This window comes from Narcine bancroftii, chromosome 2, assembly GCF_036971445.1.
Source record: "Narcine bancroftii isolate sNarBan1 chromosome 2, sNarBan1.hap1, whole genome shotgun sequence".
In the NCBI taxonomy this organism is placed as follows: Eukaryota; Metazoa; Chordata; class Chondrichthyes; order Torpediniformes; family Narcinidae; genus Narcine; species Narcine bancroftii.
Window position 1 is genome coordinate 276,686,983 of NC_091470.1, and position 26,624 is coordinate 276,713,606.

Sequence of the window (26,624 nt, forward strand, 5' to 3'; positions counted from 1 at the left end):
TGGCGGCTCACCATGAGGTAGGTGAACCGGCCCCGCTTGTAAACCACGCGGAGGGGTAGCCGGCCAAAATGGCGCCGCCGGGGGGGGGGGTTTCCCTTCCTTCCAGCACAGGGCTCAGAAACCCGCGCTGGGGGACCACGTGATGCCCAGGTGATGTCAGCGCCCTCCAGCGCAGTTCTCAGCCAGGTCTGGGCTGGGAGTATAAGTGCAGCCCAGCAGCCTGCAATAAACTAGTCTGCTCACTGAGCTCAACCCGTCTGGTTGTGTGTGTGTTATTGCAGGAGCAGTGTAGCTGCCGCTACAGTTGGTGACCCCGACTGGTTCAAACGTCTTTGAACCCATCATGAGCAAGCCTGGGATCAGCGCTATAGCCATGAAACTGCCTGAATTCTGGGTTCAGGAGCCAGAGACCTGGTTCAGCCACGCGGAGGCTCAGTTTCACCTCTGCCACATTTCGTCCGACACTACCAAATTCTACCATGTGGTCGCTTCTCTGGACTAGGCCACCGCCAGATGCATGCTGCACCTTGTTCAGCACCCACCCGCCGAGAACAAATACGAGACCATCAAGCGAGTGCTTACCGGATCCCTCTGACTATCCAGACACCAGCATGCCGCTTGGATGCTGCACCTTGACCCCCTGGGGGACAGGTCCCCGATGGAGCTGATGGACGAGATGCTCACCCTCATGGGTGAGCACACCAACCGCCCACTCTTCGAGTGCATCTTCCTCGACCATATGCCCGGGGACATCCAGCCGCTGCTAGTCCAGGAGAGCTTCACCGACCCAAGAAAGGTCACCCAGAAGGCCCAAGAGCTGTGGCTCGAATGATTCCTGGAGGGCTCAGTGGTCCTGCAGGTCACGAGGCATGGCCACGACCACGCCAAGCCTGCCCCAGCACTGCGATAGAGCACCCGGCCCCTGCAGGGGCCCCCAAGAGCATAACCAAGGCCACAGCATCCGCTCCAGGCCTCTGCTTCTACCACCAGCACTGAGGAGCCAAGGCTCAGAAGTGTCGTCAGCCCTGCTTGTTCGAGGGAAACGTCCAGGCCACCCGCTGTTAATGGCTGCGGCAGCTGGCCAATGACACAACCTCCTCTACCTGCGGGACTCAGTCAGCGGCCGGTGGTTCCTCGTTGACACTGGAGCCCAGATCAGCATCATCCCGGCCACGGCCGTCGAGTCCAGGAACCGACCTCGTGGACCTCCCCTCCATGTGGCCAACGCAATGGCAATCCGGACGTATGGAGACAAGATCGGCCAACGGAATTCCAGATCGGCCAACGGAATTTCGAATGGAGGTTCGTCCCTCCCAACTGCCATCCTGGGTGCAGACTTCCTCCTCGCACACATGTTTCTGGTGGACATTTGAGGTAGGCGCTTGGTGGATGCCCATACCTTCCAGGCCGTTCGCCTCGACGCCTCCCGCTTGGAGCAACCGCAGATGGCCACGATCAGCCACCCAGAGATGAGTTCCAGCGAATCCCGGATGAATTCCCGACACTCCTCAAGCCACAGTTCTCCGCTGCCTCGCCGCGCCATGGGGTGTTCCACCACATCCCCACCCAGGGCCCACCGGTTCACGCCAAGGCACGCCAACTCTTGCCTGAAAAGCTCCAGGTAGCGAAGAAGGAGTTTTCACACTTGTGGGAGCTGGGGATCATTCAGCGATCCGACAGCCTGTGGGCCTCACTGCTCCACCTGGTCCCGAGAGCCTCTGGAGGCTGGCGTCCCTGCGGAGAATATCGACGACTCAATGAGGCAACCATTCATGACCATTACCCCATCCCTCACATCTAAGACTTTACGGCCAACCTGCACGGTGCGAGGGTTTTCTCCAAGGTTGACCTGGTGCACGGATATCACCAGATCCCAGTACACCCTGAGGACATACCCAAGACAGCCATCATCACCCTCTTTGGCTTGTTTAAATTCCTGCGCATGCTATTCGGGCTTACTCTGTGGGCAGGGACATAGATTTCATCTTTATTTATTTGGACAACATCCTCATCGCCAGCAAGGACCGAGCGCAACACAAGGCCCACCTATGTGCCCTTTTCTCCCGGCTGGCTGACTTCGGCTTTACCATCAACCCGGCCAAGTGCCATTTCGGGAGTCCATGCAGTTCCTGGGCCATACCATCATGACCGAAGGAGCCACGCCCGCCACTGCGAACATCGCCGCTATCAGGGAGTTACCACACCTGAACAGCCTCAAGGGGCTGAAGGAGTTCGCAGGTATGGTCAACTTTTACAACCGCTTCATTCTGGGAGCTGCGTGCATCATACAGTCGCTATTCGCCCTCATCGTGGCCAAACATGCACCCATTGGCAGACGTCTAAAGTGCACAGGCACACCAGGGCACCCGTACAGGTGTTCGAGCACATCCGGGAACGGTTCAGCCACATTCACGTGGACATCGTTGGGCCCTTATCCATTTCCCGGGGAAACCATTACCTGTTTACGGTGGTGGACCACAGCACTCGCTGGTCCAAGGTGATCCTGATGCCAAATGCCTCCACTGACTCCTACTCCCGAGCACTGTTGCATGGTTGGGTCGCCCGGTTTGGCGTCCCGGGTCACCTCACCAGCAATCAGGGCGCCCAGTTCACATCTGCGCTCTGGGCACAGCTCGCTAATAGGTTGGGGATCCAGCTACACTGCACCACGGCCTACCACCCGCAGGCCAATGGACTGGTTGAACCTCATGGCCCGCCTCACCGTTCCCAACTGGGCGGACGAACTGCCTTGGGTGCTCCTGGGCATCCGCTCCACTCCCAAGGAAGATCTGCAGGCGTCATCAGCTGAGCTAGTCTACGGTACGCCGCTGGCACTACCTGGTGAGTTCGTCAACGCACCTTACAATCTCCAGCGGTCGCTGCATAAACTACTTCCTCACCTCAGGACACGCTTGTTCTTGTTTGAATCCCCATCACTTCCCAGGCATGGCACCCACCTGTCTCAACGTTCCCAGCGAACTGCTTTCTGCAGAGTACGTTTTCGTTCAGCGGGGCCCGACCGTGGCACCTCTGCAGCAACCGTACGAGGGGCCGTACAGGGTTGTACAGTGTTCCGGCTCGACATTCACGCTTGGCATTGACGGCAGGCAGAAGCTGTTTACCATGAACAGGCTGAAGCCAGCACACCTCGATCCCACCGAGCCTGTGGTCGTTGCCCAGCCCAAGAAGCGAGGCCACACGGCGATAAAGGACATTGGTGCCAGTTCTGGGGGGCTGTCTGGCAGCTCACGAGGCAGGCGAATCGGTGCCACTTATAAGCCACGCGGCGGGGCAGCTGGCCAAAATGGTGCCGCTGGGGGGGGGGGGGGTTTCCCTTCCTTTCAGCACGGGGCTCAGAAACCCACACTGTGGGATCATATGATGCCAAGGTGACGTCAGCGCCCTCCAGCATGGTTCTCAGCCAGGTCCAGGCTGGGAATATAAGTGCAGCCCCAGCAGCCTGCAATAAACTAGTCTGCTCACTGAGCTCAACCTGTCTGGTTGTGTGTATGTTATTGCCGGAGCAGTATAGCTGCCACTACACCTTTTGTCTTTTTCTGACTTTAACAAACAAATCCTTGCAGTGAAAGTGAGAGTGAGATTAATTGAAGTGGCAAATGATATTTAAAGTTGATTTCAAATTTAATCAACTTCTCTAATTTCTTAACAGCTGGGACATATAGTAATTAGTTAAGCTGCCCAGAAACACTCAACAGCATTATTGGATCAGTCCAGCGACAAAAATTGTGATAGAGCTCAGTGACGAGCAACAATATTGAGGTTAAACAGCTGGCAGAACTGCCAAGAGGAAGGAAATACTTGCGGGAAGTTGCTGGCAAGTGATCCCAAATCACCAACCATATATCAAAAGTGCAACGTTTACAGCCCATTGTGAGCAGCCATCATCTCTCTTGTAGCCTTGAGTTTGCTCAACATTCACAAACAGCTGAAGAAGGTCTATAATGCACAGAAACAGTCCAAAAGGAAATGGAATAAACAAATGAGATGGTATTGGTAGCAGGTCATGGAGGTGAAGTTGAAGGAAATATAAAGCAGTTAGGGAGGTTTCCAAACCACAGGCTCAGCAAGGCACTGGGCACCAACAAGGACAAATTTGGCAGACTGTCGGTCACAAGTGAAGGAAGGGGGAAACCAGGAGTGGATGGAGGTGTTCAAGGATTGAGACCTTGTGTGGATGGAGGGGAATGTTGGGGGGATGGGGGGTCAGAGTACTTTAAAGGGACCATAGTTTACCCAGGGTGGAGATAGCACAGAGAAAGGGATGTTTGGTTCACTTGAAGAGCGTGAATGAGGAAGATGAATGGGAGTGAAAATACACTCATCCCCCTGGAGTCTATGCAGATGTGAGAGTCCAGAGTGACAGGAAAGGTGACTGGTTAAACACCAGGAGTTACTGAACCGACTGAAGCTTTATCTGCCTTTGTAGAACTCCCAAGGGAAAGCAAGAAGAGGCCTGTGACCTTAAGGAGCTCCACAGCCCAAGGAGGAGCTAGCGGATTCTGGCATGAAAGTATTACCAAGCAGGCAAAGAAATTGAGGGGGAAGGGAAAGGAACTGGAAGGAGGGAATAGGACAGATGGGGAGGGGGCGGGGGTGGTGGAGAGAAATGGGGGACAGAGAGAATGGGGAGGGGGGAGGATCTGAGGGAGGGAATTAGGGAAAGGGGGGAAATGGTTTGACCAGATGAAAGGCTGCAGAGTAAGGAGTTAAGGTTCTGGGATTTATTAAAGCTGTACTGTGGCACTGTTTCCAGTTCAGTCCAGGGTAGGATCCTGTCAAGGAAGATTTAACTAGGAGCAAAGCTGGGAACTTGAGGTGACTAGCCAGCTGCTCAGGGGGGAGGGGGGAAAGAAAGAGGGGGGAGTTGGAAAAGGAAGGATTCTACCAGGTGAGCAACATGGCTGTTGAAAACAGCTGCATCAACACTTGGTTTCACCGTAAAGAAGTCCCCACAACTATGTGTGGCCTTGTGGAGAGTGGCTCAAAGTCCGTTGTCTACCTGGGGGCTTGGAGGTGCCACCATCATGACCATCTCCAGGGAGAGACATCTGACTGTTGGAGGTTCTCCCAGCCTTCTGCCACTGCCAGGGCCTCCTGAACTGACTCTTCCCATCATCTAACCTGCTCTCCAAGTTCACCAGAGGCTCTCAGATCAGAACCATCACCACACAATTCCCAGGGACGTGCAGGGAGCAGCATCATCCTCTGGCCCTTTCAGGATCTCGTGAAAGCCACTGCACCCATCATCCTTCTCCAATTCTGCCACCAACTTGCCTCCACGACCTTCCAACCAGTCATTAACTGTAAAAAAAAATACCATGGAACTACTTTTTGTACAAGATATGCAGTTGATAAAATGCAAGATTAGGAAGGCAGAGAGGCCGGTCAGAGATACTAGTGGTAAGGATGAAGCAGAAGGTGGAGTCCACCTTTCCCATCCTGGCTCTAATCCTGTGGAGAATGGTGGGAGGGGTTCCTCTGAATGGAAAACACAGGCCTTAAGAGCAGTGCAACACATGTTGTAGGCCCTCTGATGTCACCGGATGCTCTCGGCCTCCCGGTGCTGATACGCCACACACAGGACCACTTTGATCAGAGTGACCCTCCAAACATCCACAAGCCCACAGTAGACAGCCAGCCAGCACAGCAGCCTGAATCAGAGGGCAGGTGGCCAGTTTTGTGGGAATTATCTGTAAGATTGAAATGCAGTGGATGTGACAGGAGGACATCAGTTCAATCCCCAGGCCTGGAATGGAGACAAACCTCAGCCAGTGCTCCTGATAGCAAGGGTAGCTGCTCCCTGACAAGCTGTTTGTCCTATGACAGACTCAAGAATACCTCAGCACCATCTCCCAGAGACAAAACGTGCTTGCCTAGGACCCAGGTGAAGTTTATACCTTTAGGATTTCCATAAAAATATAAAATCACGATTGTTACGTCCAAGACAAACCCATTCTTCCATTAACATGGCAGATGACATCATGACATTGTTGCAGGAAGCGTTGGCATCTTCACAACATTGTTTTATTATGTGACTCTGTACAATACAAACAAAAATACAGAGATGGGTAACAGGTATACAGTTAGATGCGACTCCCTCCCCTCCCTCTGAGTCTGTGAATCCACTGAGTACGGAAATGCAAGCTAGACTGCCCTTTTAACTGGAGAAGGTGCTTTAATGGCTCCAGAGCATACAGGAAAGGCAGTTACAATAAAATGCATGAACACATCCTCCTCTCAACTCCTAACATACAAAAGCTATGCTTTTTAAAAAAAAGATCTTTCAGCATGTTGCTGGACAATAAATGAAATATCTAAATTATTTGTTGCAATAAATGAAGCAATTACAAAAAGTTAATGTTTTAGGAGGAGAACATTATTGAATGAAAACAGCAAAAATCTAAGACAACACATTACATAAGTGGCTGAGCCTGTTAGTTTAAATATTTCTGGATGTTTTGGGGGAAGAGAACAGTGAAAGGTGAAGAAAAAGAGGTGTAGGCCCAAAACCAGGAGTTGGACAATCTTGGTCTACGTCGGATGAAATTGTGTTACTTCTGAAGTAGAGAGAAAGTACAACAAATTATGGCACTGTTTCTTTTCAACATCTTTCAAAGTTCTCATATCTGCAGAAAACAGACAATATTCTGTAAACAAACCACCAGAACATGATTGCATAACAGGAATACATTTATCTGCATAAAAAGGGAGGCATCAGGTTCTTTAAAAAAAATTCAGATGTTGTGTCTCTACATACAATACACCCCAGATAATGAGAGACTTTTCTAACTTCCTATATCAGAGACTACAATTAGAAATTAATGTACATATTAGGTTGGCCATTTCACATGCTAATACATTAACATTATATAGATAATAGGTGCAAAGTTGAATCCTTTCAAAAAAAAAAATTATGTCCAGAGCTGTCAAATTGGCAAGTACATAATTGATGACCTTCAAACGTTTAAAAGATCTTCCCTTTCTTCTTGTTCTTCTCCAAGGTCCTTTTAAAGAAAACACAAATATTAGCATGCTATGGTGAAATAAGCAAACAAACCAAGTGGAACAAGAGAGGGGGACATCCTTGCAGGAGTTGGTCTCCCACTGGTGCAGGAGTTCATACACTCAGCTACGTTGCACAGGCAGATAGAGGGGCCAACTAGTTCCAATAAATGCAAGTGCATTTACACTTAGCAGCTGGGTGTAAGCCTCCACTCCTGCCGAGCTAGAGGGCTGTTAATCACTCTGGGGAATGTAGTCTGGGCTGCCTAGATCAAACTGCACCCCTGAATGTACTCTGAGGAGGATGCCTGGCCAGCAGTTTCCTTTATTTCCTCCCCCCATTTTCACTGCTGTCTGTGGGAGCTTGGTGTGCACTAGTTGCAAGCAGTTTCCCATTCAACATTAGCCTCCCAGAATGAACAGGCTGAAAAATGAAAAATGCTTCAGAAACACCTCCACCCCTTTCATTCATAGCCATCGGAGACTGAGCTCTGTACAATGGGACACCAAACTGAGGCAGTCATCAGAACATGGGGCAAACAAATGCTTAATTCTCCCTGTGACGTAAAGGAGCATCAAAACTACAATCACAATTCATTGGGTATGCAGTGCTGGGAAGAAACTGTGAGGCACTGAGTGTATGAATGAGTCATTTTTTGCCATCTTACCCAGCAGGTTTACTGATCTTAGGTGATGATAATCCCACCCCTTCAAACACTGACTAGTGGGCTAGAGATATGGAGAGGAAATCTGGGACAAGGAATATCACAAGTACAGAATTTGTGCTCCTTCACATTTTGACGGAGACACTGGCATTTTATGATTAGTACACCAAATGACAATAAATGGGGCCTTACTCAAGTGTACACGCAATAATAGGACCATGGGTTGCAGGACTTATTCAGTGTTACACAAGAAGCAAACTGGTTACTGGAAGGATTCCAGGAATAGGTACTGAACCCACTGGAACCAAGGCCAGGATATGATTTACATTGTAATGAAGGAGGATCTGACAGTGATAATAGAACCAGGACAGGTGCTGTGTTCCAGGTGCCCAGTAGGAGACATGAGGCTGTTCTGGCTGGATCACCTGCAACGGTTGAGCAGGAGGTAGACTTCCTCTGCTGACAGTGGGGGCAGCAGGTTAGCTTTGGCTTACTCTTCAGTGCTCGGGGTGTCAGGCTCCAGGTAGATTGAGCCAGGAAGCTAACAGCTGGGCTGCGAATGTGTACCTGGTGGAGTCCAGCTTTTGCTGCTCCAGGATGCGTTGCTGAGCCTCCCAGTTCTGCTTCTCATCTTCAAACTGGCGACGCTTCTCCTCAAGCTCTTTGTGCTGCGCTTCTAAATTCTTCTTCATTTGTTCATGGCGTCGTTGGAGCTACAAGGCAAGGCAATGAAATTAAACAATGTCCACCTGATGCAGTCCAATAATCACTAAGCTCAGCTCTTACTCCCCATTCTGTATGCATGAGGTGGAGATGGATCAGCCCTGTGCCCAGGTGAGAGGATACACTACCCCCAACCTGGCATAACTACATTACTTTAAAATAATGTCTACAAAGCCAGCTACCAACTCTGTGGTGGTTCGTTCTCCCACCCTCCAAAAATGTTGGCAACGTAATCAAGTTTCATGGGTGGGAATGTCCTCCTGCAGTGCTGTATTGTTACTCAAATTTTAAAAATATTTTAATGACCATTTGGAGAGCTAGACATACGCTGCTAATTACAGTACAGCCAGTGAAGTAAAAAGGATCAGAGTTCTGAAATGCTGTACCTCTGCCTCGGAATCTTTCAGCTTCTGAATCTTCTCTTTGACTTTCATTTCAAAGACTTGTTCCATTTCCATCTCCATCTTCTTCATCTTTGCCACATGTTCTCTCCGCTCCTCCTCCATCTGGGCGAGAGGACTTCTGTAACCAGAAAAAAGAAGCAGTTAACTTCACAGTACACAAGCTGCCTGCAACCAAGTAACATTTTAGTCGTAGTTTTTGAAGAAATCAAGAGGTTTTGTGCCAGCCTGTCCTTCAACAGATGCCCAATTCATTGGAACTTGACCTCTGCCTCTGCAGGTCACACATTTTTAATTTTAATTTTTAAAATTTTGATGTACAGCATGCTAACAGAACCTTCCAGCCCACTACCTCATGCTCCCACAAACACACTAATTAACTGTTAATCCCCACAGGTTTTGAAAGGTGAGAGGAAACCAGAGCACCTGGAGGAATCCCACGCAGACAGGAGGTGAAAGTACACACTCCTCACAGACAGTGCTTGATTCGAACCTGGGTCACTGGTACTGTAAGAGCATTGTGCTAACCGCTACACTATCTGTGCTGCTTTTTCCACCAACATCACGTGAACATCTAACAGCAAAAGTGGGGTCACCTTATTTCACCCAGACTGATCAAATGACAAGAAGCATTAACTTGGTACGAGCACTGAAAGGAAAGATGGCCAGTAGATAGCAGTAAAGTTGGCAGGTGGACGTCAGGGGCAGACAGGGCTAGAGGGGGAAGGTGGAGAATGGACAGACGGAGTCAGGCGAGGGTAGGAGGATGGGGAAAGATGAACAAAGAGGCCCCCTCACCCTTGGCGTTGTCCTCAACACACTCACCTAGTTTTTGTTTCCTTTTTTCGTCCCTCCCATCCCCTCACCCAAGCTGATGGGCATTTGCCCATCATCTTAGTCCCAATGGCTCCCCTAATCAGTCTTCACACTATTCTGCCAATCTTCCTCTCTGTTCTCCTGCAGGTCAACTTACGCCTTTTGCCTCCACAGATGCTGCTCTACTCGCTGAGTAGTTCTTCCAAAAGTGTTCTGCTTTCTCTATGCAACTGTATTCAGTCAGGATTGTCACAAGGGGAACGAGGACAAAATGTCTCGTATAACCATGAGCTCTCATTTAGCCAGACACAAAACCCCCTGCTTTGTTTGTGAAGATCAAGGTCAAAATAACCACTCTCTTGAGAACTTATCTTGAGGTTTATCCTTGGACAAAGGTTTCAAGCAGAGGAACAAAACCACATTTCCCCCAACAAGCCTGCCAGGGATACCTATGTGACGAGGAGGAAAATGGGAATGCAAAACCAGTCAGCAGAATCCTGAAGAAAAAGTCCCATACACATCCTGGTGGAAGGAGTCGTATATAAGAGCAGAACATTAGACGCAATAGTGATAAACAAGACAAGTTATTCTGGTTAGTGTTACTGCAGACCATTGATGGGGTTACACCCTTTTGTGTCCTTGGACTAAAGTCACGTGGCGCTCTCTCTCTCTCCTAGACACTCAATGGAAGAATGCAATCGCAGCGAGGTCACTTTCACTCCAAGTACTGGACCGCAGCATCATTTGCACCTCACTGAATCCATCCAACAAAAGGGAAATAAGAGTAAAATCTGCCTTGTGCGCAGTACAGCAAAATAAGTTGACTGAGTTGGCCAGCAGTCCCGCGGGGACTTGTCGAACGCTAAAAAGGAGCAGGAAAGCAAAGAGCAGTTCAAGGGCTGAGTGACACACAAGCATTCAAGTGAAATTTTCCTTATCCTTCCTAGCCTGAGCTTGACTGGAAGGCCAGCTACTCAGCAGACAGAGTTCCCACACTTGATTGCTCCAAAAATAAGCCTGTTTGATTCCAACCATATAATTTCATAATATTCCAGCCTCAAGTAAAATATTCCAATTTAGATTTGAGTACTTCAGTTACTTTCCCCACTACCTAAATAAGTTTTGACAGGAGGGCATTTTTGGAACAAGCAGCTTCCATCTGATTAGTAGGTAACACCAACGAGATCCCATCCGATGGCGGTAAGTTATAACCTTCTCATCCAATGGAACTGAAATTTCAGTCGTTGCTAACAAATGTTGAAAAAGTTGTTTCAAATAATTTAAACAACCACTTACATGCCTTCAACTGTGTCAAATCTAAAAAGAAAAAACAGATACACAGACACTTAGGATGAGGAAAACACAGCAATACATTAAATTACATGGAGAGGTTATAAAGATGAAATAAATAAGTAAAGTTTGATCTTATGCAATTTCATTTAATGTTGCAAAAAAGCAATGGAGAATATAACTCGTGTTTGTAACATTCTCAGATTTTCCCATGTGATGTGCAAGGTTTTAGACATTGATCTATTCTGACCTGCACAGTGTACAACTTGAAATGCAACTATAATACTCCTGTTGGAAATGCATATAGGAAAATGTAACACCACAAAATAATCTGCCTTCATTGGTTGCTGTATGAGGCTTGATTGCACCTTGCGATGTAGACTTGACTACATGCTGTTTCTGCTACAAACGTGGCCTATTCTTCACTCCAAGAGAAAATATTCTGCACTACATTTCTCTATCCAAATCCTGGACCCAACAACACCTGCAAGTCCACTCTTCCAACTGCCCACAGTAACCTTGCACATCAGGCATTCTGAGAAGGTTGCTGCTTGGTTATTTTATTCACACTTTTCATTCCAAATTTATTACACGTTTTGGTGGCTTATCAGTTTGAAAAACTTATTTCAACTTTGAAAAGACAGTATTTCCTCTGAGTGAGCTCACTCAATTTAATGTTTAAAGCCACAGCAAACCTCCAAATCGAAAAAATAATGAACTTGCGGGTACTTGAATTATTGTATCTGTTAACATTTTACAAGGTCATGGAAATGTAGAAATACTGTCTTCAAACTCCATGTTTTTTAAAATGTGTATTTCCTTTACAACATTCAAAGAAAGAAAATGGTTAAAAATATGGCCAGATTATGGGCCAATCCAAAAAAAATCTAAGCAAGCAGAAATCCACGAACACACGCACATGATGCACAGCATCTTAAAACCACACTCCACCAAGTGAACAATTGCAGCCATTTCCAGTGACATCAGACACTGACCACGAGGTCAGTTGAGACCATTCAATGCATGGAAGACAAATCAAATTTCAACTAGAGGGCAGCAGGTTTAGTAATGTGATACAACAGTGGTCTATCAATAAATCTGAAATTGACATAAGAACCAGTTTTAACTTTCCCTTCCTGAACTCTGATGAGGAATTTGGTACAATGGAACCATACATCAAAAAAAAACAAGTCCACACCAGTGTATTTTTTCAAGGAAGAAAAGCTGTGTGGATTTATAAAAGTACAAATTTTGTGCCAGAATAAAATTTTGTAGAAGGTAGATAATGAGAAAATGGGGAAGAACAGAAAATGGGATGAATGTAGATTCAAGGTGGATGGCTTGTGATCTGTGTGGACTCATTTCCATAATGTGTCACAAAGCGGTGGACTGACTGTCCAGTTAATTGCTCATGTTTAAATACGTGTTAGAAGAGACTATGGTCAACCAGCTTATTCTCAGGACCATGTATCAAGTTGAATCCTGCAGTGGTGCTTCAGTTAAGAGTGCCATTTTTAGTAAATGCAGATGGGCCATGCAAATTGAATTTTAGGTCCTTCCCTTACAAAAACTTGGCCAATACACATGTTTTATACTTTATGCGCACATTAAAAAAAACTTAAGGACCAATCAACTTTTCTGAGGAAAATATACATCTCAGTGAACAAGGACAAGAGTCAAATTTTGAGAAGCCATACCCTGGGTTAGAAGCTTCTTGGGGAATGGAACAAAGACAAAAGTATTTGAAGTCAGCAGTGCGTAAGGTTGCCAGATGTTCACTCACTAAAGACACCATTTTATAAACCATGAGCAGAAAGAATTTTGAAAAATGTGGAAAACAATTCCTGCAAAGTTTCTGTAAAGTTAATGAAAAGATTAGGTAAATGCACAACTGCAAAGAAAATAAGTTTCTTACTTGGTTAACTGTCCTTTGTTTTTATTGTTATCAACACCATTGTACGTAACAGCAGCCAATTTTCTGCTCCTGTAATTCTCATAATGGACATTGTTGGTTACATCCTTCAGATCCTGCATGTGAGTTCTGTGTCAAGAAAGGAACATGGTTATGTCTGATGGACAATTTATAACCACTGAACAGATCTAAAAACCAAGTTCCATGTGCACTGCCAATAGTTAACTACGGTGAGTTAAACAATTAAAAGAAAATTTCAATATAGAAAGCATTCAAGGTCACAATGACAAAGGGAGTTTTACTTCAACATGTGCTGCCCTCATTCAAACTTCTCACCTATATTGCATTCCAAAATCAAGTTTTGGAGAAAATATTTCTGAATAGTTGATAAGCTGAACCAAATTCATTAGTTGAGTAGCATTGGTCGAGTTGCATTGGTCGAGTTGCATTGGTCGAGTTGCATTGGTCGAGTTGCATTGGCCGAGTTGCCAAACTTTGCTAAAAGCTGGCAAGAAATTAGTTTTTCCAAGGAAATCCAGGGCAGTACCTGGGTTTCAGCATCGAGATTACAAAGAAAGATTGAGCAAATTAGGTCTTTATTCTTTGGAGTGTAGAAGGACGAGGGGGGATTTGTTAGAGGTATTTAAGATTATGAGAGGGATAGAGTTGATGTGGATAGGCTTTTTCCATTGAGAGTAGGAGAGATTGAAACAAGGGGTCATGAGTTAAGGGGCAAAAGTTTAGAAGTAACATGCGGGGGAACTTCTTTACTCAGAGTGATGGCTGTGTGGAATGAGCTTCCAGGAGAAGTAGTGGCGGCAGGGTCCATTCTGTCATTTAAGGAAAAATTGGATAGTATATGGATTGGAGGGTTATGGGCATGGTGCAGGTAGGTGGGACTTGAGAAGAGTACTTCGTTTGGTGTGGACTGGAAGGGCCAATGTGGTCTGTTTCCGTGCTGTAATTGTCATATGGTTATAATCATGCACCAAGTCTTGGAGTGTATCTGCCAGTGAGTACACATGTGCTGAGTCACAATATTCACTGTTCATCAATACACTCCTCATTTTTTATTGACTTGTAAAGACAAAGAAGACTACAAATAGTGATTCAAACATATGAAAAAAGGAAGCAAGATCAAAATAGAGGCTTGGTCAAAGCCAAGCTTTTTATATGAGCCAGTTTTAAAACAGAAGAGTGTTTGTTCTGATACCAGAGATGTACTTCACTGCCAAAGTAAATTAAATCAATATTCAAAATCATACTTGCACCTATTCCCTCAATTATATTGACTAAAAAAATAATGGGCATTGCTCAGACCAGGCATTTCACTTGATGAACAAAAATATAATTTAATTTTCCAAAAAATGCAAAAATTTTAAAAGTGAACCTTTATTTACCATTTTCTTTTTCATTCCTTGTACAAAGCAATTTAAATCACAAAACCTCGAAAATGGAAAGGATTAAGGCATCTTTTGTGACTGAGTGTTCAAAATCCTATTAAAGGATCCACAATATTCTAAACCATTCTCATGACAATTCAGGAATGTTGATGATCATCAATTTTCAAAATGTTACCACCCTGGAACCCTTTTGCTCTCCTCCCAGAATCACTGCAGTTTTTCAAACCACTGATTACAGCCAGGAACTCAATTAAACGCCATGTTCAAAGAAATAGAAACATTGCAGATGTGGAATCATTTTTTTTTGTAATTCTTTATTTATCACACAATGAACCATATCAACCAATATATTTACAGATGCATCTCTTTAAATATTCACAGTGACATTTTCTCTTTTTTCCCCCCATCTCTCCCTTTCCCCTTCCCAACCCCCTCCAAAAACAGTAAATATTGAACATATAAAATACAATAAAACAATATCTTTATACAAAAGGAATACAAACAAAAAAGACGTATCATCTACTTATTCACATTAAATCTGATCGTGTTTATCTTCTTATCATTTTGGGTGGTGGTGGTCCGAAGCCTTCTCTTTCTGTTATGTTCCATATATGGTTCCCAGGTTTTTTTCAAACATTGTAACTTTGTCTTTTAAATTATATGTGATTTTTTTTACCAATGGGATACACTTAAAATTGGTTATATATTCCGTTAACGTTTATAGTCATATAGTCCAACGGGGCCATCTTATATCTTTATTTTAACTTCTTTTTTGCCTCTTCACCACCTCTACCCCCTTTTCATCCATTATTGTTTTTTAATTTTTCCTTTTTAATCTCAATATATGACAACGCACTTAAGACATGAAATACCCCAACAATCCCCACAAGCAATAACCCTTTAACCCCAAATGAACCTCCCATCCTTGGATTGCCCCTTGTCCCTTGACGGCAACCACAATACCCTTTTCCATTCGGTTTGTGAACTTACTCGCAAGCGTCAACCGATTTCACAGTGACCATTATTCTCCCCCCCCCCCCAGCGAACACTATTTACCTATACATATAACAAGGCTTTCTTTTTTTTTCCCCCACTCCTCCCCCCCCCCCATCCATCTCCAAATCTTTATACATACATTATCTTTTTACATACTTTTGTAGATTTTCTTGCTGGTCCTCCCCACCAGCACCCCCCCTCCTTCCCCCCCCACCACGCAAACGTTCAGCAAATTCCTGGGCCTTCCCCAGGTCTGAGAATAGTCCACCCTGCCCCCCAGGAACAAATACCTTGAACACTGCTGGACGTCCCAATACAAAGCTATAACCTTTCTTCCATAAGACTCCCCCCGCCGTGCCGAACCACCCCCCACCCCAAAAGTTCGAAGCCCATGTCCGGGCAAAAAAATATTTTTTTGTCCCTTATATTCCAACGGCTAATTGTCTTCTCTAACCTTCCCTCCCGTCTGCTCCAGCATGGCCTCCCCCCCACCCCCCCTTCGTGTATCTTAGGTCCCACCAACATGGATCTCAGTCCTTGATGCGGCAGTGGTCTCAGCACCAGTGCTCTACGTGCCCTTTCGATCTCTATTTCTTCATGTGAATCCGTCGTTCCCAGCACTTTCAGGATCCACCCCTTCACAAATTCCTTCACACCCGACACTTCCTTGCCTTCCCCCAGACCCACCACTCCCTTGTTGTTTTGCCCACTGTAGTTTTCCAACACGTCAATTTTTTGTGACAATAAATCTTGTGCCTCTTTAAAATTTTTTCCACTCTCTTCCAACTTCCCTCTTAAATCATTTATCTCCATTTCTACAGCAGCTTCTCGTTCCTCAACATTTTCTACTCTTTTCCCTATTTCAGTCATGACCAACTCTAAGCTTTGCATTCTGTCTTCAGCTCTTTTCATTTTTCTTATGATTAATCTAAATTTTAATGATAGCCATTCTTTTAATGACCTCATTTGTTCTTCAAAAAAGGCTTTATCTAAACTTTGTCCTATTTTACCTTCTTCTTTCCTTTGAAATTCTTGCTCTTCTTCTGTGCCTGTATTTATGTCTGTGTCATCTTCTTCTCTTCTCTGTATCTATGTATCTTCATCCTTCATTGGTGAACTGCTTCTGTATCCTTGCTAGGCCTCCAGCTGCCGTGTCTCCTGCTGTTGGGCCTCCCGCTGCAGGTCGACCTGCTGCTGGGCCCCCTGCTGCAGGCCGACCGCTGCTGGGCTTCTTGGCGCAGGTCATCCCCCTGCCGGTCGCCCCGTTGCCGCTCACCCTCTTCCAGCCCTTCATTCTTCCTCAGCACTCCTCTCTTCTTTCCTGCTTACTTCCCCCAGCTGAACGCCCCAACACTGGGCGTACCCCCCAGCCAGCTGCTCTACAGCTGGCTACACCCAGCTGAGTCCCCCTCCCGCCGTGTTAATCCTTTCTTTTACTTGCGCACTGTGCATGTGCAGTTGTGTACCTCTTCTTGGCTCTGAGAGCCATTTTTGAAGTCCGCCAGTCAGGAGGACACCGCTCCTCTGGGGACCCACCAACTCCGGAGATCACCTACTCCTCTCCACGGCAGCTCCCCGCTCCTACGTGCAGGTAAGGCCTTCTTCTTTCCTCTCCAGCGATCCTCCCTCCGTTACTCCTACTCTCTCTCCTTTGGGTGCCATCCTCTGTCTCCCCTCCGCAACCCCATCCTTCTCTTCCTGTATTTTATGTTTATTGAGCGCTGCATTTTCAAACTTTTTTTTCTTTCTTTTCTCTAGCGAGGGCTGGTTCCACTCGACCAGCCACTACTCCACCACGTGACTCAGATGTGGAATCTTGAGTCCACAAAGGAGTTGGAGGGACTCAGCAGTTCAGGCAGCATCTGTGGGTCAGTCAACGTTTTAGGTTGGGACTTTATGGAGACTAAAGTAGGAAGGGTTATAGGAAGTAAGTCAAGGTGTTGCAAAAATAGGCAGGGAAGACGCTGGGGAGAAACTCAGAGGAGAATAGGGTACTGGACAGAACTGGGAGAGAGAAAGCACTTGGGAGGAAGAGTGAAAGGTTAGCAATACAAGTAAGAACAGGAGCAGACAGAGAAGAAATGGAAATAAATGCACAACATTGAACAGAAATGGGGATTACCCAAAATTAGAAAAGTTAATGTTCATGCTATTGGGTTTAAGAAAATCTGATGTGACGTTTTATTGTTTGTCCTCACCCTGTCAATGGGTGAGGCCGACGACAGACTTGCCCATGTGGGAATAGTGCGGGAAATTGAAATAGCCTAGCAGCTAGGAATTCTAGCTTGGGCTTAGAGGTGTTCAGCAAAGTAGTCACCCAATTTGCACTTTGTTGAGATGAAGTAGAGGGCATCACCACTTTCGCATTTGTGCTAAACATTACTTAACAAATACAAACCAATGACCCACAAGTGTTCATTTTTACTTAAACATTTTATGCATAACATGTGTGATATACTTGATTGTTTTTGAAATTCTGAAACAAAATTGTTTTTTGATGAGATATTATAAATGGATATTGCTGACAGAAGCAATCAGATGCAGGTTTGCAGTGACAAAAATACCCACTGTCACACAGGACACAGGACAACAAAAACACAGGACAACAAAAACACAGGACAACAAAAACACAGGACAACAAAAACACAGGACAACAAAAGACAAATGAAGAATCCTGAAGAGCGGACTTTGAAAAATGCCATTGATGGAAAATAGCCAATTCAGGACAAAAATCCTCAAATTAGGTTTAGTGACAGAATTGCTGTTGTTTTCAGATCACCATCTACAACAGCCATTTTCAACAAGAACTATACAGCGCCCCTGGGGGCCACAGCACATTTAGGGGGGGGGGGGAGTCATGGACTGAAATAATAAAAGAGATTTTATGCAGTTGGTAGGAGACCCAAGAGGGGCAAAGCCAAAAAAGGTTTAGAATGGCTGACAGTAAACTTTGTCATCCTACATGGTGGGCAGGTCCAGATTAGACCACAGGAATCCATGGTGAGTTGAAATTCCATACTTGGTGGAGAAGTCAGAGGGCGAGAGAGGTCTGCTTTTCCAATTGGAGGCCTGTGACTAGAGGTGTGCCACAATTTATAATGATGTGTTTATCATATATATTGTGCAATGTATATATGCACCAAAATTCTGACTTGCAGCAACTGAATAAGTACTTTGTAAAAGAAAACACAACTACAAAAATCAACCTACAAAATTGATTGAATTAAAAATGGCCAGTAAATATTTTTTTAAAATTATTCCGTTATCCCTGTGCAAAAAAAGTGACTTTGCAAAAGTGCAGACAGCCCTTTGTGGTTCTGATTAGTTTAACAAGGGGAGGTTCAAGAACCTGATCGCTGTTGGAAAGAAACCGCTCTTGAACATAGAGGTGGTCGTCTTCAGGCTTCTGTACTTTCTGCATGAAGCCAACAGTTTGAAGAGGTTGCAACCAGGGTGGGTTGTCTGCTTTCTTGAGACAGTGCCTCACATAGATCCATTCAATAGACAGGTCAGAGACTGTGAAGGACCTGACTACGTTGGTTACCTTTTAGAGCCTTCTGTGTTCCTAGGCAGTCAAATTCCCAAATCAGGCTGTGATGCAACAAATCAGAATAGATTTCACACGGTACCTGGGAAAGTTGGGAGAGTACTCCACAACATGCCAAATCTCTTCAGATTTCTTGGATGTATATGCCTCATGATTGCCTCAATGCTATATTCTCTAAAGCACAAATTTCATTCTAACCCAAGTTGTTAAAGATAAGAAGTTTGCATACATCACCAAAATTGGTAGCATAGTGCACAGTGGATTACAGCAGGATCTATGTGGGTCAAAGAATGGGAGGAAGAATTTAATTCTGGTGCTTGAATAAAACCAGGGCAGGATTTGTACAGTAAATGACAGGATCCTGGAGAGTGCAATAGAAAAGAGAGACCTAGGGACTTAAGTACATAGCACCCTGGAAGTAGTGACACAGGTAGACAGGGCACTGTTTCCTTCATTGGTCAGGGTACAAGTCCAAGAGTTGGAACATCATTTTACAGCTGTACAAAATACTAGTAAGACTGCACTTGATTATTGTGTGCACCTCTGGTTACCTAGCTCTTGCAAGGATGTCATCAGGCTCGAAAGAATGCAGAAACAATTCACACTGGGACTGGAGGGCTTGAGTTACAAGGGGAAACAGGATAAGTACAAGATTTTGTTCACTGGTAGATGAGGTTTACAAAATCACAAGGCCCATAGAAAAGGCAGACAGTCACAGTCCTTTTCCCCAGGTAGAGGAGTCTAAAACCAGAGAGTATCAGTTTAAAGTGAGGACCTTGCTCATCCACGTTGACTAAGGTTCCTTCCCGAGTTACTCCCATTTGCTTATGTTTTGCCCAATCCCTCTAAATATTTTAAATTCATGAACTTGTCCGAATGGCTTGTAATAGAATCCACCTCTACCACTTCCTTTGACAGGTCATTCCATATACCCAACACCCTGTGAATGTAATACTTGATGAGACTCAAGCCCGAAACATTGTTTATGTATCTTTATCTTTGCTATATAAAGTACACTGTTTGACCTGCTGAGTTTCTCCAGCATTGTCTTTACTTGGTGAGTGGAAAAAAAACTTGCCAAGTGGGTCCCCTTTACATTTTTCACTTCTTGTCTTATCTTAAATTTATGCCCTGGCAAAAAAGCTAACCATCCACCTTGTTCATGTCCCTCCTGATTTTATCCATCTCTTCAAGGTCACATTGCCCTCCTTTGCTCCAAGACAAATAGTCCCCTTCTAGAATATTTCATCTTTATTATTCATACACAGAGTTTTATTTGTATATTGCACCTTAGGTGGCTTTTGGAATGTTGTACGCGATTCCAGTAGTTCCATTACAGGAAGGATGTAGAGGCTTTGGAAAAGATACAGAAAAGGTTTATTGGGATGTTGCCTGGTTTAGAAGGTATAATTTATGGGAAGAGGTTGAACAAACATAGATTGTTTTCTCTGGAACGAAATGGGCTGTGGGAACCTCATTGAAGTTAATAAAATCAGAAAAACCAGTGAAGCAGTGAAAGGGAGGGCAGTCAAATTATTTTCCCCAGGGTAATTTTTTAGTTTAAGATGGGGTGAAGGAAGTTTAAGGGAGATGAGCAGGGCAATTAAAAAAAATGATGAAAGGAGTACAATTTGTAGTGTTTCTAGATAGACATGAATAAGAAGAGGATGGAGGGATATTTTTCAAATGCACACAGCACAGTTTTAGTTTGGACATTATACTCAACAAAGGGCCTGATCCTTTGCAGTATTGTTCTATACCCACAATTATAGAATACATCTTGAAAGGATTTAAGAATGAAGTGTTGCTCATTTCAGACAAGAGATGTGGAACAACTTCTTCGCTCAGAGGGTAGTTAATCTTTGGAATGTTCCCTTCCAAAAAGCTGTGGAAGCAATCACTGAAGAGATCAATGGGAAGTGATAAGATTAACAGTGGATCAGCCACAATCTTACTCAACACAGAGAAGGCTGATAATTGCTCATGAGATTTCAGACATTTGCAACAAATAAAGAAAACTAGGAATAGATTGGAAGCCAATCCTGATGAGCAAGAAAATCAATGGAAGAATACAGGTATGAGTTGCATATCCCAGTACCGAAACACCTGATACAGCAAATGAATAGAAATAATCCTCTCAAATAGAACACACCTTTATGATTCAACAAAGTCAAATGATTCATAAAGCATGTTTTACCATCAAATATGTTCATAAGGTAATGAAGGAAGAGGAAATACTGTAATGCATTTGAAGTAAAATTACTGCCATTATATATGCACCTGCTTTGGAGGTGTTTTAAAATCTTGAAATTCTTTATTGTTTTATTTCAACAGCAAAAAATAAAAGTGTAAAGAAAAGTTCCAAGTACAGATGTTACAATGTGAATATTAACATGAATGCATTACATTAAATGTGTACTTTTAATAGAGGATCTTTTCAGAGATAAGTATGAGTACACTTTCAATACTACTTAGGAATAATTTTTAGCAATAATTTTGTCTGAGAATATTAGATGAGTGATACTTGAAATCTTACCTGATCAGCATGTTTCGCAGGATTGTGAAATCACAGTGCTCACTATTCTCAACTGCAAGAGAAAATGACGTGCATTTATAAAGCAGCTTTCATGACCATAAACGAGATTGACATTCTTCAAGAAGTATCACAATATAAGGAAAATTGCAGCTAATATCCACACAGCAGCTCCCACATGTACTGTCCTTTAAGTAATGATTTAGGAAGGTTGTTGAGAACAAGGATGGAAGCAGGATATCGTGGAGATAGTGCCAAGCAATTCTTCTCCATGATTAAAAAGTGAAATCTCTGTTTAATATTTCACCAAAAGACAAAACCTCCATTTCCCTGGTAACGCTCTGATAATTGTACTTAAGCCTCTGGAACAGAACTGTATCCCTGATTTTCAGAGATGAAATCGATTGTACACTGCAAGAATAAAGCTGTTATTTTCCGAGTTCAGGTTTCAGTGTTCAGGTTTATTGCCAAGAGCATACACATGTCATGACATCCAACCCCAAGACTATTTTTCCTGTGGGCGAGGCAAAACTACCATTTATTGGAAGTACAAAAAACAAGACCCAAGTAGATACGTATGCATGTAAACAATCTGACTGCAAACGCACTTTGGCAGACATTGGTAAATGCAGCATCGAACTCCACCATTGCTATTAAATAACAATTTCTAATGTGGATAAGCAAGAAAACACTAAAGAAAATTAATCAACAGAAACTCAAATGGTTCGGGAGGCACAGTTAGTGCAACGCCTTTGCAGCAGTAGCAATCAGGACCAGAGTTCAAATCCCATGCTGTCTGTAATGATTCAATGCCTCAACAGTACAATGTCTCACAGCATCCTTCCCGAACTGTCATTTGTCTGAACCATTAATTTGTCTGGGACCACCAAAATATCTGTTCGCACTTTTCAAATGTCACTATTTTTTCTTGTACCAACTGCACTGTGAATATTTATTGTTCTATATCTTTATATTTAATTTCTTTTTTCTGTCAAGGTATACTGTGATAATTTAATGGACACCATTATGATTGGTGCATTTTACATGCCCAAGTGGCTGCAACAAATAAGAATTTTGCTGCATCTATACATTGTACTTGTGGATATGAAAACAAATTGATCATTTATTTTATTACTCATTAACCACATAAACATAACAATTACAGCACAGAAACAGGCCAGTTCAGCCCTTCTAGTTCATGCCGAACATCTTCTCCCACCTAGTCTCATTAACCTGCACCCGGCCCATAACCTTCCATACCTCTCTCATCCATACGCCTATCCAGCTTTTCCTTAAATATTAAAATCGAGCTTGAATCTATCACTTTGGCTGGAAGTTAATTCCATCACCCTGAGTGAAGAAAGTCCCCCTCATGTTTCCCCTATACATTTCCCCTTTCAATCTCCCCCACTCTCAATGGAAAAAGCCTATCAACATTTACTCTATCTGTCCCCCTCATAATGTTAAATGCTGCTATCAAATCACCGCTCAATCTTCTATGGTCCAGGGAATAAAGCCCTAGCCTGTTTAACCTTTCCCTATAACTCAAACCCTGAAACTCAGGCAACATTCTTGTAAATCTTCTCTGCACTCTCTCTACTTTCTTGATATCCTTCCTATAATTCAGTAACCAAAACTGCACACAATATTCCAAATTTGGCCTTACAATGCCTTATACAACCTCAACATGACATCCAAATTCCAGTACTCAATATTCTGATTTATGAAGGCCAACATACCAAATGCTTTTTTCACCACCCTATCTACATGTGGTTCATCTTTCAGGGAATTATGTACCAGAATTCCTAAATCCCTTTGTTCTACTGCACTCCTCAATTGTCCACCATTTAACATGTATGACCTTTGCTGATGAGTCCTACCAAAATGTAGCACCTCACATTTATCAGTATTAAACTCCATCTGCCATCTTTCAGCCCACTCTTCTAACTGGCATATATCCCACTGCAAGCTTTGAAAAACTTCCTCACTGCCCACAACACCACCAATCTTCGTATCATCTACATACTTACTAGTCTAATTTACCACCCTATCATCCAGATCATTAATATATACGACAAACAACAATGGGCCCAGTATCAGGCACTCCACTAGTTCCCTGCCTCCAATTTGATAAACAATTTTCCACCACTACTCTCTGGCATCTCCCATCCAGTCGTTGATGAATCTATTTCACTACTCCAACATTAATACCTAAAGATTGAACCTTCCTAAATAACCTCTTATGTGTAACTTTGTCAACGGCCTTACTAAAGTCCATATAGACAACATCCACAGCCTTCCCGTCATCAACATTTTTAGTAACCTCAAAAAATTCTACGATTTGTTAAATATGATCTACCACACACAAAACCACGTTGAGTAATCCAAATCAGTCCCCATCTATCCAAATAATTGTATATCCCATTTCTAAGAACACTCTACATTAATTTACCTACCACTGAGGTCAGACTCACAGGCCTATAATTACCCAGTTTACACGAGCTCCCCTCCAATCTTCGTGACTAATATTTCTGCTAGAGCCCCCACTATTTCTACACTAACCTCCCTTAAGGTCCCAGGGAATATCTTGTCAGGATCCAGAGACTTATCCACTTTAAAAGTGGCTCTTTTTCTTTAAAAGAGCCAGGACTACCTCCTCATTAATCTGTATATTTTCCATGTCCTCATTTCCATTACTAATTTTCTTTACTTCACCTTACTCAATATTCCTTTCATAAATGAAAACTGAAGAAAAAATCATTAAGAAATTTCCCCCATCTCTTACATAGTCTACTCCTCTGATCCTCAAGGGGCCCAATTTTATCCCTCACTTTTCTTTTACTTTAAATGTACCTGTAGAAACCCTTTGGATTTATTTGTACCTTACCTGCCAAAGCAGCCCCATATCTCTGTTTAGCCTTCCTAAAGTTCTTTGCACACTTTATGTTCCTCAAGCACCTCATTTATTCCCTGCTGTCTATATCGAATGTACACATCCCTCTTCCTCCAAACCAAATTCCCAATATCCCTTGAAAACCAAGGCTCCCTATATTTTCTAACCTTTCCTTTAATCCTCACAGGGACACAGACTCTGTACACTCAAAAATTCCCCTTTGAATATCCTCCATTTATCTGTTGCATCCTTCCCAGAAAATAAATTATCCCTATCCACACCCTCTAAATCCTTTCGCAAATCCTCAAAATTAGATTTGTTCTAATCAAGAATCTCAACCTTAGGCCCAGCCCTATCCTTTTCCATAATTAACCTAAAACTAACAGTATTGTGATCACTAGACCCAAACACAATCCTTTACCTGACCTATCTCATTACACTAACGTCCCCTCTCTAGTTGGTTCTTCTTTGTCTTCTTTGGCTTGGCTTCGCGGACAAAGATTTATGGAGGGGTACATCCATGTCTGCTGCAGGCTCGTTGGTGACTGACAAGTCCGATGCGGGACAGGCAGGCACGGTTGCAGCGGTTGCAAGGGAAAATTGGTTGGATGGGGTTGGGTGTTGGGTTTTTCCTCCTTTGTCTTTTGTCAGTGAGGTGGGCTCTGCGGTCTTCTTCAAAAGAGGTTGCTGCCCGCCGAACTGTGAGGTGCCAAGATGCACGTTTGGAGGCGATTTCAGCCCACTGGCAGTGGTCAATGTGGCAGGCACCAAGAGATTTCTTTAAGCAGTCCTTGTATTGATTTAGAAAATGTTTCTATACATATTTGACAAACTTCAACTCATCCACCTCTTTAACTTTATGGGCGTCCCAGTCAATATGTGGAAAGTTAAAATCTCCTACAATCATCACCTTATGTTTACTACACATATATGCTATCTCCTTACAAATTTGCTCCTCTAATTCCCTCAGCCCATTAGGTGGTCTATACATTTCCATTAGTGTTTCCATGCCTTTCCCATTCCTCATTTCCACCCTAATAGTCTCACTGGATGAGCCCTCCAATCTATCCTGCCATAGCACCGCTGTAATGTTTTCTCTAACATGCAATGCAACTCCTCCACATTTTACTCCCCCCCCCCGCCTTTCTATCACACCTAAAGCATCAGAATCCTGGAACATTTAGGTGCCAATCATGGCCCCCCACAACCAAGTTTCAATGATGGCTACAATATTATATTTCCATGCGTCAATCCATGCTCTAAGCTCATCTACATTTCACTCCATGCACCTTGCATTGAAATATATACACGAGAGAATGTCCCCCACATTCACTCCTTTGATTACCATCTACTTTTATTACCCCCTTTCCTTCATTTTAACAATCTGATTCCTTTCCATTTCAAATCTAGTTATCCTTTTACCCTAATCTCCGTACTCTCATTCTGATTTCCAACCCCCCCCCCCACCAAACTAGTTTAAACCCTCCCCAAAAGATCTAGCAAACTTGTCTGCCAGGATATTGGTCTCCCTCCAGTTCAGGTGCAGCCTGTCCTTTTTGTAGAGGTCAGACCTTCCTCAGAAGAGTTCCCAATGATCCACAAATCATTCCCCTCTACATCTGGCAGAAAACTGGACCAACTAGAATGAGAACAACTTGTATCATCTTTACTGGAAAAACTCCTCAAAAGACCTAAAACCTCAGATTTTCATAAATACTGTAAATCTGTTGGCAATATGTTTCTTTTAAATTTAGACACTGCACCTAGTCTAATGATCAATCACATCTGATTGTGAACCATGTTCAAAATAACTTCCAAATAACTTGGTGATGGGGGAAGAGAGAAGAAAAATCCATACTAATAAATCCAGGTTGCAATCAACAACTTGGAAAGCAGGTATTATTTAATGTGACTACCAATCGGTCTGCAATTTGTTATGGAAATTTTAAAAAGTTGATACAGTGCCTACCCTGGCAAACAATAACAAGCATAAAAAAACCCGATTGAACTTAACCAAAAATGAAACTGAAAAATTCAAACCCCAGTTTTCACCAAACTCAATTCTATTTTCACAAATATTAACTCTGCACACATAGGATGCAGACAGAGTAGGGACTTGGGACAAGGTTTATTGCTGACAACATTAATTCTCGTGCACGAGATTAATTAGCCCAGTGTTCAAGGATAAGCTTGCTTTAGAACTGGGTCAGTATTAAATTCAGTGCATTTACCCAGCATCAGTACCTAGCTGGAAGTGTTCTACCAGAGACTCTAATCATCTTTAAAACAGATTTATACCACAATCAAGTAAACTTTAAGTTTTATAGCAATAATGTCATTCGATGTCATATGAAAGCACATGCAGAGCAAAATACTGTATACTTCTGTATACAAGTCAACCGGCTATAAGTCAGCCTCATTT

At 43.7% G+C, this 26,624-nt stretch overlaps 1 protein-coding gene across 8 annotated transcripts in view; it reads right to left on the reverse strand.

Moving 5' to 3' along the window:
- Positions 1-6,023: 6,023 nt before the first annotated feature.
- LOC138755288 (septin-7) overlaps positions 6,024-26,624 on the reverse strand; it is a 196,317-nt gene continuing 175,716 nt past the window's right edge. For 6 of the 8 annotated variants that reach the window (XM_069921003.1, XM_069920997.1, XM_069921001.1 and 3 more), the window contains 6 exons: positions 21,313-21,364; positions 12,834-12,959; positions 10,925-10,945; positions 8,798-8,933; positions 8,256-8,401; positions 6,024-7,025 (listed from right to left, as the gene is read on the reverse strand). In XM_069921003.1, coding sequence (XP_069777104.1) covers positions 6,986-7,025; positions 8,256-8,401; positions 8,798-8,933; positions 10,925-10,945; positions 12,834-12,959; positions 21,313-21,364 — 521 coding nt within the window. In that variant the 3' untranslated portion in view covers positions 6,024-6,985. The remainder of the gene's footprint in view (positions 7,026-8,255; positions 8,402-8,797; positions 8,934-10,924; positions 10,946-12,833; positions 12,960-21,312; positions 21,365-26,624) is intronic. The other 2 variants (XM_069920998.1, XM_069921000.1) reach the window with 1 other exon arrangement.